We start from the raw sequence: 13,943 nt of genomic DNA on the forward strand, positions 1-13,943 counted from the left end.
TTACAATTTATATATTTTAAATGGAACTAGACAATTATAAATATTGAAATTTAGCAATACATTAGATGAGGAGGTTTCCTAGAAAAACTATGTAGAAAAATTTATCAAAATATTTCGGATTAGTGACTAAACTGGTTAAACTATTAATTTTCTGAGGTTGATGAATTCGATTGGTTCATCTAACTCAATTGAATAAATCATTTAAAAATTTAAAAACATTAAAATATAGAGAAAATTAATCCAATTAATGGGTTCAATCAATTCACTTTAGAAATATCTTAATCCATTTCCGGTCCATCTAATCGGGTAAGCAAAACAGTGCCAAAATCAAATATCACTTTTGATAATTAAATCTCTCAAACAGCTAACTCAACTTTTCTTTTTCTTTAAAATCTGAAAAAACTCCATCTCCGTAATTCTCTGATTCACCAATGCTTTGAATCACCAAACCAAAAAAATTTGAACGCCAGCGTCCTATATTTCTCCAGATCCGTCTCCGCCACCTGTTTCCACCACCGTCGATCCATTTCATCTCATTTAACGTGCGACGGCGATCCGCTGGATCGAAGATGCCGGTGGCCGCTTCCGCCATCTACTTCTTGAATCTCCGCGGTGATGTCCTCATTAATCGTCTCTATCGTGACGATGTCGGGTAACACTATCTCTCTGCCTCTGTCTCTTTTCCTTCAGTTCGAGCTACTATAAGCCTTCTATAGATAGAATTATTTTAGCTGTGTTTTTACATTTCCGTATTTACGATGTTTGAGTGAGCTTTGTAGGTTTCTTTTTGTGTGTTTGATTCGTGCAATTTACATCATGTAGAGGAAATATGGTTGATGCTTTTCGGATGCATATTATGCAAACGAAAGAACTCGGTACATGTCCTGTGCGACAGATTGGAGGTTGCTCGTTCTTTTACATGAGAATCAGCAATGTATACATCGTAATTGTTGTTAGCAGCAATGCTAATGTGGCTTGTGCTTTCAAATTTGTTGTTGAGGTAGTCAGAGAGTCATTCATATTGTTCCTTTTTATTTATATACAACAGATTTACCTTATATTCCGCTTTCAAAATGTTCAATTCCTAGTTGATGCCGGTATTTTTGCTCCTTTTGCAGGCTGTTTCTATGTTCAAATCATATTTCGGTGGTGCCTTTGATGAAGATGCTATTCGTAATAATTTCGTTCTGATTTATGAATTGTTGGATGGTATGTATTCATTAAGAGCTGAATTTTACTCATTTCACATTCGTCTTCTTGTTTGTTTACTTCTGTGTTCAGTTAATGTTCTATTGCGGTGCTGTATTGGCATTCGCTACTTACCTTTTATTCTTGATTCCTGGTGTTAGGGACTGTGATAGGAAGCTGAATTGACATAATACTAGTGGTAGCAACCGAAACATGAGTATTCCTTGCAATGGCAGATCTTGGGACTAAGTTTAGGGGTGGGGGTAACTAAAATTTTCAAAAATTTTAGGAGTTCAATGAGATTTTTTTTCAAAAAAATTTGGGGGTCTAATTAAATTTTTTTAAAATTTTGTGAGATCAATGAGAATTTCAGAAAAATTTATAAGAGCTTAATTAAAATTTTCAAAAAAAAAAAAGGCATAATGAAAATTTAAAGAATAAAATTGGGGGGCCAAATTAAAATTTTCAAGGGAAAAATGAAATTTTCCAAATCTTTTTTTTTTTTTGGAGGGCCTCCTGAGGCCTCCATTACTGTCCGCCCCTGATTCCTTGCAGGCTCAACTAATTAATTAACTGGCAATTAATAAGTGATATAGTTTGTTTCTTAACTTCTACACCGGGCATTCATTTTTAGGCATTTCATCTGCAAAAAGGGAGGATGGAGAAAATGGTTAACTTTGGGTTCAAATGTTATTTGAATGATAAAATGTTTGATTTCTGTAATTTTTTTGCAGAAATTATGGACTTTGGCTACCCTCAAAATCTTTCTCCTGAAATTTTAAAGCTTTACATTACTCAAGAAGGAGTGCGGTCCCCCTTTTCATCCAAGGTTTGTTGTATTTTATGCATTACAGATTATTTTTGTTGAGGTTTGGTGTATGTAAGCAATACTTGTTTTCCAGCTGTAGGTTTTTTTTGTGCTTTAACTTTAATGAAAAGTTGCATTTTCTTACCGTTTGATTTTCCATGTGTAACAAATTAATAGGCTTCAGATAAGCCTATCCCAAATGCAACATTACAAGTTACAGGAGCTGTTGGCTGGCGAAGAGAGGGACTTGTTTATAAAAAGAATGAGGTAATCTTGCTTCTGAGTTCTGTCAAATTCCTTTTTCTATAGGATGTGGTGGTTCCTATGGTTTAAAATCTGTTTGTTTCAGGTGTTTCTAGACATTGTGGAAAGTGTAAACCTACTTATGTCTTCAAAAGGTTGGTTATAGTTTTGAAACTGCTTTTGTTTGTTGGTGTCTGTTTTGCTGAAAATTAACCATTTGGTGATTCCAGGCAGTGTTCTCCGTTGTGATGTTACTGGCAAGATTCTTATGAAGTGCTTCCTCTCTGGAATGCCTGATCTGAAATTGGGCTTGAATGATAAAATTGGGCTTGAGAAAGAATCACAAATGAAATCCCGTCCTGCTAAAAGGTGACTTCTACTTGCATTAACATTGCATCTTATGCTTCCTTACTTTGTTAATATACCATCTTATTGTCTTCTTTCTGGTCCATTTTGCAATTTTTGTGATGAAGTTTTGATCTTTCATGTGAGCTTATATTGCATTTGCATGTAAGTTTGTTAATAATTTCCATTTCTAACAATGCTACATATTGCAGTGGCAAGACTATTGAGCTGGATGATGTTACTTTCCATCAATGTGTAAATCTTACAAGATTCAACTCTGAAAAGACTGTTAGTTTTGTGCCACCAGATGGTGAATATGAATTAATGAAGTAAGCTTAGGAGTCTTTTCCTTTATTTACTTAATTACTTTGTGGTTTAAGTTCACTTATATGGTATGCAACTTCAGTTGTAGCCAAGTTTTGTTACTTTATTTTGTGGTTTATGTTCTATAGTATGCAACTTCTGTTATAGCTAAATTTTTATTTTATATCTTGCTTCTTAGACTACCAATCTGCATTCTGATTGTGTTGTTAGAATGCTTCTGTTACCCATAGGTGCCGTTAGAACCTAGAAACCAGGAGATATATTGTGAAAATGAATGACTTAATGCTTTATGGTGATGAACTGTCTCAGGTTTCCAATGATTCTACAATATATTATTTGTTTGTATATGCTTGTTCAATTTTCTTTTGAATTGATGAATGCATAGGTACCGTATCACTGAGGGAGTTAATCTTCCTTTTCGGGTATTACCAACAATCAAGGAACTTGGTCGAACACGGATGGAAGTAAATGTTAAGGTTTGTAATCATACATTTTGATATTGGCTATACTTGGAAGTTCATGATTCTGCTATTGGCTTATTTCTTAGAATATTTCAGGTTAAAAGTGTCTTTGGAGCAAAAATGTTTGCTCTTGGAGTTGTTGTCAAAATTCCTGTCCCTAAACAAACAGCAAAGACAAGTTTCCAAGTAACATCAGGTCGAGCAAAGTACAATGCGGCTATTGATTGCTTGGTATGGAAGTAAGTATTCTAGTTTGTTAACTGGTGCATGTTTTCCAAATGCTACATTAATATCAAGAATCTGGTGGCTGGCTTTTCTTCTCATCCTAAAGTGGATGAGTCAAAAGCTTTGTTTGTGTTGCAGCACTATGCCACTATCCACAACTCTGATCTTGGACCCTGCACCCATTTGGTTGACGATAAAGCCCAATGAGTTTATCCTTTGTAGTCGTAGATTCACTCTACTTTTGGTCTATCTTTAGATTAAGTTCAGTAATTGTTTAATGTCATTTTCATCCGACTTTTTAGGATAAGAAAATTCCCCGGACAAACAGAGCCAACCTTGAGTGCAGAAGTTGAGTTAATTTCCACCATGGCAGAAAAGAAGTCTTGGACAAAGCCACCAATTCAGATGGAATTTCAGGTGCCTCAATTAAATACCATTTTACTAATTAATATTTTTTAAGTCACTTTTGCTCTGTTTCATCACAATATCTTTTCTTTGAAAATGTAGAAAAAATAGGGTAAACTATGGTAGGGGTCACCCAACTATTACTAAATTTCTTTTTTGGTCACCCAACCATGAAAAGTTACAAAATAGTCATCCAACTATTCAATTTTGTCTTTTCTGGTCATCAGCTGGCTAAAGTAAAAATCGAAACACCCAAAAATCCAAGGACAAAATTGAATAGTTAAGTGACCATTTTATAATTTTTTATAGTTGGGTGACCAAAAAAGAAAAAAAAAAACCATAGTTGGGTGACTACTAATGTAGTTTACCCAAAAAAATATTACTTGAAATTATTGTCCTAGTTTGTTACAATAGAAATCAAATTATAACGCTTGTTGGTGCTTTGAATTTCATCATATTCTAGATGTGCAGAAAATTGAGAATTTTGATTCGCACTTGGAATATAGTTGGATGATCTATTCGTAAAGAATCAATTTAAGGTTCTATTTGTTATTTGTATTTCACGAAAATGGCAAAGAATATTAGTTTCGGGTAACTTAAGCAATGGTTTATTGACACGTTAGCATGCATATAGAAAAGCAAAATACATCTGTAATGTATTTGAATTCTTGTCTCAGGTTCCGATGTTTACAGCCTCTGGTTTACGGGTCCGGTTTCTTAAAGTAAGCATTCTTATGTATTCTGAATGCATATGTGATTATTTTTTATGCAGTCTTTTGATGTTGAAATTATCCTTGTTTTGCAGGTGTGGGAGAAGAGTGGGTATAACACGGTCGAGTGGGTTCGCTATATTACCAAGGCTGGCTCATATGAGATCAGGTGCTAGAAACACAGGATTCACCGTTGGCTCGTATCAGCAAACTTGAATAGTGAAGAGTGTGTTCGCTTGCTACCGATTGCATGTATTTTGCCGTGATGGTAAGGTGAATAAGCCTCAATTTCCAACTTAAAGCATGCAGCCATCCTTTTCCTCTGGTTTCTTGAATTATTTGGCATTTTTTTCCCCTTGTAGTGTTTTTGTTAATATGTTTATTTCAAGTGACTATTTGGTTTATGTTGTTTTCTTGTAAAGGCTAACCTTATTTAGAACAAAATGTGCCATTATAATACAATGCTTTATTGTTTGCATATTAGAACACACATTTTGTTCTAAATGATACATCATTGTTTTTAAATGGCATATTTGCTATTGGAAACCTTGTTGGAATTGGTTTTGACTTTTAAGGTTTATTATTATGATATTTGCATCTGTATTTCAGGAAGTCAGGCAAGTAGCCCTCAAGTATTGTTTCTAAGTGTCAAAGATGACACAACCATCACATCTATCACACTGAATTTTTGGTAGGTCGGATTGGTTTTAGATTAGGTTAATTTGGGTTGAGTTAAATTCGAGTTTTTAGAATTATTATAGTAAATAAGATAAAAAGGCACAGTTAAAAGGAATAATCTTTAACATACCATTACGATCCAGCATAATGGGGATTTTTTTTTTAAATGAATCATTAAAATATTCATAAAAATAAAAAATTAGTTTAATCGTTAGTAATCGGTTTGCAAGTCAATTGGTTTGATTTTTTTTCAGATTGGTACTTCGGTTGGTTCTCGGTTCGATTAGCCAACAACTTTGCTTCCAATTACTTTCTTGGAGACTCAAACTTGGTGAAGGGGTGTTAATGAGATATTAGTACTTGCAAGCTACTCAAATTTGACTCGAAAAAGTTTGAACTTGATTTAGTAATTATTGAGTTGAGCTTGAGTTATTGATTCAGCCGAATTCGAACTTAGTAATACTTGACTCGAACGACTTATGAGCCTTATCAAGTTTTTCATATTTTTATACTATTAAATTTTGCTATTTCTGTTAATATATATTATTAACTCTAAGCTTATCAAGTTGAGATCAAGTTCAAGCTTTAAGTACAAAAATTGGTAAATAAATTTAATCGAGCTTGAGCTAAGTATTGAGCTCAACTTGAGCTTGAGTTTGACAGTATTTAAGCTCGGCTTGGCTTGACCACACCCCTATCCGGATGAGTTTTATGAGGTGAAAATCCCTTAATCACCAGATCAGAAGCTCAATAAAAAGAATTATAATCCAAAAGAAGTCGTTCTAGTGACAATAATTAAATATCACTCTAATTACATCACATTATTCAACAAAAATACTTTAAATCTAATTACAGGGCCACCGATCTGTTGTTAGTGTGCGTGTAAATAGCTGTGGCTTGGTTAGGCACTGCTAATTGGGTACGGCTGTTCGCCTGGGTTCGTGCTGTGCAAAAGTATGTGGTGAAGGGGGTCTTGGTCGAGTGTGGGCGGTGGCCTGCTGGGATGTTCTCATTGCTGTGTTTTGGCTTGTTTCCTTCTACTTGGTTTTAAAGACTCTGATAATATTTATTAAAACAAAATGGTCCACACAATTTTAGCTATTTTGAGTTAAAACAAGTCTTGTATTGCAGGCCGAGTAACTCTTTAATTTTCATTCATATCTGTGTGACTCCAATAAGGTATTTGAATGTGATTAGTGCTCGGGAGAAAGGTGTCAACAGCACCACCATTCGATAACATACATATTGCTTACTAATTACTGTTCCATGACAGATGTAGGTTGTTGAACAGTCCGTTGATTCTTTAAGTATTCTCTGTTTTAATTTATTAAATCTCATCATTTTAGTTCATTGGATAGAATTATGATAACATTGTTGATGTGTGAATCTAACGAGGCAGAAAAGGAGGTGAGGATGGGTGATTCACTTAATTTAGGACAAGGCGAAGGTGGTTATTGGAGGAGGTTGAAGAAGGATGACGTCTAAGGAGAGAGAAGAGAGAGACTAGTCTCTAAGGACTGTGAATTAATACCCTTAGTTGCAGTATTGAGGTGTCACGTGTTGAGTTCTTATCAATGAGTCAGAAGTAAGTGATCAAGTGGTTTGGCACTATAAGTTTAAGTAGAGTGATGAATGGATGTGCTAATCACTTCAAATGGGACACGATACTTGGAGTCAGAGATACAAATTAATGAGTGGGGCCCACATGAATGTTAAGTCGAAGAGTGTTTTCAAGAGGATGTCCCAAATGGACAAATGGGGACTTTCATGAGTGCTGTACCAAGGAGTGTTTCCAAAGGATAAGGGTACACCAAAAATCAATTTCAATATGCGAATAAAATGAGATTCATAATTTTTTTCTAGGATCACGATATTCTCTCCAATCAATGATTGAGGGTTACTATCTTTAATGGCACGTTACTAGTACGTTAGAATTAGCTCTAATATCAAATGTTGTGATTCACTTGTAAGGTATTATCCACTTAGACTTTAAGTTACTCAAATTTCATATTTAAATATATGACTCGATATTTGAACTTAAGAAATAAAAATTCAGCACAAAAAGAATCCTAGAAATGCAGGAATTCATTTTACATGTTACATATTAAATCACGTTTTTGTTTTCGTCTCTACTTTCCTTCTCCTCTTAGTTACAAAAGGCATTGTCCAATGAATCCTTCACACATTTCATACCTTTGTCAATGTCATGTTGACATTTTAGCTAATCTGAACAACAAGATTTGAACTTGTTCCACCTTCCAGTAAACATTTATGTCTCAAAACCAATTGCAACACACTATCAATTTTGAAATTGATGACCCCTCTCCAATGACATTAAGATTCACTATAACAAAATGGATTAATCCCACACTTCAATGCTGAAATCAAATTTGGTCTCGTGCCACCAAGTCCAAATGCACAATGCAATCTGTATACGACATTTTCAATTTCCATCCTTTAGGCAAAGCCAACAAATTTAAACCTAACAAAGTTCATAGAATTGATACAATACATATATGAAAGTTTAAAGACTTTTGGGTTATAATCCTCATGCTTAAGTGAATGATGATGTTTAGGTTAAAACCTCAACTTGAAGGTAGGCTATACAACACAAACTGTTCTCCATCAACAACATTGGAGGTCTTTGACCTATGTTTCATCATCCGCTTCATATGGTTTTTAATTGAAAAATAAATTTCTTTCGATATTTTGGGTGTTTTAAGTTCTAACCCTACCGCTCATTCTCCACAAGTAGATTTGTTAATTTTTATTCGAATTCGAAAATTGATATAATTAATCTTAATGTAAATTTCGATTCAATTTGATTATAGAAAAAAATTAATAACTCAAACACAAAAATAATCCAAAACTAAAATTACTTAAAATAAGTAACCTAAAATAATCTAAAATCGAAATAATTAAATAAAAAAACGGATTTACAAATATAAATCACTCAAATTCAAAATTACCTAAATTCAAAATAAAATAAACTTAAAATGATTTAAAAATCTAAATTGGGTCAGCACATATTAATTCAACTCAAAATCAAACAGAACCATCAATGCTAGACCTGTCCATGGGCCGGGCCGGGCCGGGTTCGGGCCTTTCCCGAAAAAAAATTTCGGCCCGACTCTTAGGCCCGGACCTGGCCCGAAATATGGGCCTGAAATTTTGCCCAGGCCCGGCCCGAGAAAAAATAATAAGCCCGAGCCCAGCCCGGCCCGGCCCGGTTTTTAATAAACACAAAAAAATATTTTAAAAATAAAAAAATAAAAATAAATTTTTTTTTAAAATTAAAAAATAAAAATAAATTTATATATTAATTATATTCAGGCCGGGCCGGGCCCGGGCCAAAAAAGTTGAGCCCGAGCCCGGCCCATTTTTTAAACGGGCCTCGTTTTTTTGCTCAAGCCCATATTTCGGGCCTATATTTTTACCCGAACCCTCCCATATTTCGGGCGGGCCGTCGGGTCTAATCAATGCACATGTCTAAGCATAATTATTTCCACGTACTAAATTCTAACTTCAAGGCCATTCCACACTAATCGGTAATTGAGTGTGACATTTGGTCTAAACGACGGGTCACATTCCAATTCCTTTATCCGAATTCAATGTCATTCAAATCTAATACCTAAAAACCAATAAAATACAAGGTACATGAGTACAATTCTTTAATGGTTAAAATTTGTCATTAGTCCTTGTATTTTAACAAATTTTGAGATTTAATCCTCAAAAAGCTAAAAAGTAAATACTATTATTTTTATTTAAAATCTTGGCCTCATCATTAATATTATTAGTATTTTTTGTCAAAATTTATTATTTTACATGTTTATTTTTGTCAATTATATGTCACGTTATATGAGGGTAACATGATCAACATACCAAATTGATAAATTTTGATTGAAAATACTAACGGTCTTAATGATTAAACTAGGTTTTTTTGGTAAAAATTACAAATGGGGAAAGAGAATGACAACCACAGTGTTTGAACCCTGTTTTTGAGATAGCAATAGGGGGCCTAAACACTGCTTCGTACTATCGGTGATTAGGTTTTTTAAATCGAAAAGTCGAGACTTTTTAAGTATGGGGACTAAATCGAAAATTATCCCAAAGTATAAGACTTAATGGCTCATTTTGATCTTATTTAATCTACCTTTTCCCCTTTGCTTTGCTTGTAAAAATTCCCTCGTTTGTTCCCTCTCTCTAGCCGTTGCTTGGCCTATTCAACCGGAACTTGTCAAACACTAAATCTTTCACTTTCACTCCCAATTATCATATTTTTATTTAAACCCCCAAACCCCCATTTTCACAATTATATAAATGGTTCATTTATCTAGCCATAACACAATATCAAGTCCATAACATCATATATGTACCAACTACTTTTGAGAAAATTTTGAGTTATTAATAATTGATGATGGATTGCTTGGTATTGCCCGTCTCGTTGTTACGAAAACGCAGCGCAGCGTCTCGACAAGGCTACCGGCCTCTAACGAAGGACAGATACGATGAATCGAATCGACAAGTGATGGTGGTGGCAGGTAAAGAAAAGAGGGAGTTTTTAGTAGACTCTTTTGTGTTAGAAGAGAGCCCATTTAGGGTTTTGATCGACACAATTAAAAAAGATTATGGTGAAAAAAGAGAGAAGAATGGGAGGGTAATTTTGGTGGATGTGGATGCTATATTGTTTGAACACATGCTTTGGTTGATGCAAAATGATTGTTCTTCCTTGTTTCAACTTAATCTTGAGGAGATTATTGATTTCTACTCTCAAGATAATTAGAATTAAAAAAAAGTATGTTGGTTTTACTATTTTAGTGTTTTTCTCGATAATATTGATCGTAATTGATTACTTGATTACGATATGATGCAACTGAAAATGAATTCTTGTTTACAATTTAGGGTACAAATCATACTAATTTCTTTGTTGTTCAATACATATTCCGGCATAAATATTTGTTTTGAACATATATGGTATTGTGATTACATAGTTAATTAGTGTTCACCAAATCACAAAGAAGACCTTTAATTGGTTGGTTAAAATATTTTAAGTAGTAATAAGGGTATGAAGGAACTTTGACCCCTTGGTTACATGTTTTAGTCTTCCATTAAATGAAATAATTATATTTTTGGCCCTTATGAAAAGTTAACAATTTAACACAATCTTTTTTAACTTTGACCCCTTCAAAATTTTATAATTTTATCTCATCTTTCCTAACCAAAATTTCTGGATTCACCCTTGTGAATAAAGAAAACAACATTTAAAAACTCTTTTTTTGGTGTAACGAAAAATAAACTTTACATTAACTTAAAGCAAAAGGGATCTTTTGTGGCACTTCTTCGAGTAAAATCAGTCCTTCCTTTCTATCAAAAGTCATTTTAATTGGTAACGCAATCAGCATCCTTATTCTCCTCTCTAAAATTTGGCTCTTGACCTAATTAAAATTTGGATTTAATTAGAACTTAATTAATGTGATTATCCGAAATCAAAAAATATCATTAAAAAAACTTAGTTTGAATCTTTCAAGCTAATAAAATCACAGTTCGGCTTGATTGATATGTAAACTTTGTTTTATTGTTTGCCGGCTTGTAAAGTTTCTCTGTATTTTCGGATTTGGCCAAAGTTTGGTATTTATTTTGCATTTCACATTGAATCAGTCAAATTTTCCAAACACATGCCCCTTTGTTTTTTTTCCCAATGGTTCATTGTTTATAATTTACCTCTGAGTTGGTGAGCTTTATACCTAATAATACAACTACTTACTTTCTTTCCTTTTTTTCCCATTTTGATTGTTTCTTAAGAGTTGATTTTACAGATTAAATCGGATAAACACTAATATGTATTGTCGGGATAATGTATAATGTTATCTTATTTTTAGCATTTGATAATAGCTATTTGTATGATAAAATTATATTTCTTCATTGATTATTCGTATCATCTTTAATAATTAAATAACGTTCAATGTATAGGCGACGAAAACGATATCATAAGATTTCATCATCAAATCACACGCATAATCATCATTAATTATAAGAAATGTCACCAATAATGAAATTACATGACAAAATAAATATCATCAATTGTTGTTGATTGAGTCTTTGTTTGATTAGCATAAATATTGTCGCCATTGCAAGAGGACGTGGGTTTGAGTGTGTTAAAGCGCATTATCCTTCTATTTATGGGTTGAGAAGGGGTTATAAGTAGTTCCAGATATTATGTCAAACGTCTTGTAGTGCCGGTTGTTGATTTTTATTTTGATGACATGTAGAAATCTCTGGTTTAGGAAAAATTCACTTTCATCTTAGCTTTCATGATTTGTTATATAAAAAAAGTAGGGGAAAATCATCAAAGTTCCTATACACTCGAGGAAAGAAATTAAAGAGCATTGAATTTGGTATTGATTTGTTATATAAATTGTGTGAATGAAATAAAAACAATAGATTCAAATTAATTAAAATTTAATTTAGGAAAATGAGTTTTGAATTTGCAAATACATATTTCTAATATCCAATAAATTCATAAATTAAAGAAACCATAGTAAAATTACTTTCATGAGTCTTATCATAGAATTATACAAATTCGAAACTCTAACCCCTTTCCTAATTTAAAATTAGTATGGTTTCTATTCACGCTTCGCATTAGGTAAATTATTTATTTTTGACTAAATTGTAGAATAAAAAATTAAGGGTTAAAATTTAAAATTCAATCTTCATACTTTTATTTTCAGAATTTAATCTCTACTTTTGAATTTAAAATTTAGGTTCATTTGTTAACACTGTTAAATTTTATTATTATTAAATTTATTGGTCCGGCATTTTAAAATTTAAAAAAAACTCACTTCGTGTTCATGTAACAAAAAAATTTTAACGGACTTGAATTTAATATAGATAATTCTTAAAATTCAAACAATCATTTTAATTAAAATAAAATATTTAGACTAACTAATGAAGTTATAAAAGTTGAGGTACCAAATTATGTCAAAATTAAAGTATATAGATTAAATCTCAAATTTGAATGAAATATAAAGATGAGAAATTTAACCATTCTTATAATTTAAAAGATGGAGGGATCGAAATTGAAATTTACTCATGATATATAGTTGTATTAATTTCCACCTTTTTTGGTGTATGAATTTGAGCAATTGGACTCACATAATTCATTCAAATCAGACTTTGGAATATATCTAAACCCAATTATGTATCTACCAGCCCAAGTAGATGCAGGAAACTTAGGGTTATTTTAGAATGGCAATACCCAAATCGAATTTTACCCTTATACATGTAACCTTATTATAATGATAAATTTTTAAAAGTGCATTATATAGATATTGAAAGGGTAAAAACATTTTATGCTTTATGTTTTTTTTTTCTTTTAAAGAAGTATGTTTAAATTAAGACGATTTACTCAACATTCATAGATGTGATAATAATTTTTAAGATTCAAACGTAGATGGTGAAAGGGCTGGTGGTTGGGTACTGCATGCCAAATGTAGAGTTGTGGTAGTAGTAGATTCGGCACCATCTTCTTTCACCCGTTCCATTACCATATCTGGTTCATTCTTAATGTTGTTTATATTATTGTTAAATGTTTTAAACGGTCTCAAATTTTTAAAATGTTTTAATTGAATCCTCAAGATATTAGTGTCATATTAATAAAGTCCTACCACTTAACTATGAATTTGGACATTAGACAAATGGAAGAATTAGATTGATACGATATTACACTCGAGAACTCAATCAAAACATTTTAAAATTTAATAATCAATTTAAATTCGCATCATAATTTGGAAATGTTTGATGAAATAAACCCTAAAAATGAGAAAAATATGACAAGTTTTTAACACGATAAAAGTTTGCATTTATTACATTATTAGCACATAAATACATACACGGACAATAAACAATATGTTGACATCTCATTAAAAGCTCTTTAAAGAATACGAAAAATTAAAATTTTAACTCTTAACTAAAATTTTTAACTATTAACAACACATAACTCATTACCGATATGCATCGATAGCGTATTAAATATAATTCCTTAATTGCGGTACTTCATTGCTTTCCCAATGTATATTGTTAACATCAAACAACAAACAAATCCCATGAATACTTCTCCCTTAAAACAAACCACAATGAGAAAATACTTAGTTTCAGCAAAGTTGATAATTGGGGCAAGGCAAGCATTTTCTTTATCCATTTTCCTATGTATATATAGCTAGGTTTTGTGGATTCAAAAAGGAGAGAATAGATTCATTGACAAATTTTAATTTTAAAATATATATTATATAATATTTAAGTTCAACTTGTTACAATACCTAACCTAATGAAAATGAAGTAATGATGATCATTGTTCATAATTAAATATATATATTTTAAAAGCTTTAGAGATCTATCATATATATATTGAAACAAGCAATACAAATTTTAAAATTATTGTGAGAGAGAAGGATTTTCATAAATAAAATCGAACTCTGAATCTATTACCAGCTTAATTAAAACCACATGAAATCTCTTGTTATTAAATTGATAGCTTGTTAACATATCTCGCATTGCTAT

General features: G+C 32.2%; 1 protein-coding gene across 2 annotated transcripts; it reads left to right on the forward strand.

Annotated features, from left to right (window-relative positions):
- Window positions 1-299: 299 nt before the first annotated feature.
- LOC105789342 (AP-2 complex subunit mu) lies at window positions 300-5,283 on the forward strand. 2 transcript variants are annotated; one of them, XM_012616682.2, is made up of 13 exons: window positions 306-652; window positions 823-1,000; window positions 1,119-1,209; window positions 1,923-2,017; window positions 2,174-2,263; window positions 2,346-2,394; window positions 2,470-2,608; window positions 2,797-2,913; window positions 3,294-3,384; window positions 3,466-3,608; window positions 3,897-4,011; window positions 4,677-4,721; window positions 4,805-5,283. In XM_012616682.2, the coding sequence occupies exons 1-13, from the start codon at window positions 570-572 to the stop codon at window positions 4,883-4,885; spliced, it is 1,317 nt and encodes a 438-aa protein (XP_012472136.2). In that variant the 5' UTR covers window positions 306-569; the 3' UTR covers window positions 4,886-5,283. The 2 variants fall into 2 exon arrangements, with proteins under 2 accessions (XP_052483691.1, XP_012472136.2); XM_052627731.1 differs by lacking the exons at window positions 3,897-4,011; window positions 4,677-4,721; window positions 4,805-5,283 and adding an exon at window positions 3,701-3,888 and having other exon boundaries at window positions 300-652.
- Window positions 5,284-13,943: the final 8,660 nt, after the last annotated feature.

Source organism: Gossypium raimondii, chromosome 2 (assembly GCF_025698545.1).
Source record: "Gossypium raimondii isolate GPD5lz chromosome 2, ASM2569854v1, whole genome shotgun sequence".
Classification (NCBI taxonomy): domain Eukaryota; kingdom Viridiplantae; phylum Streptophyta; class Magnoliopsida; order Malvales; family Malvaceae; genus Gossypium; species Gossypium raimondii.

Coding starts and splice junctions, on each gene's coding strand:
- LOC105789342 (XM_012616682.2), top strand. CDS start 570: ATGCCGGTGGCCGCTTCCGCCATCTACTTCTTGAATCTCCGCGGTGAT. Junction 2,609..2,796: donor AAATCCCGTCCTGCTAAAAG/GTGACTTCTACT, acceptor TACATATTGCAG/TGGCAAGACTATTGAGCTGG. Junction 4,722..4,804: donor TACGGGTCCGGTTTCTTAAA/GTAAGCATTCTT, acceptor CTTGTTTTGCAG/GTGTGGGAGAAGAGTGGGTA.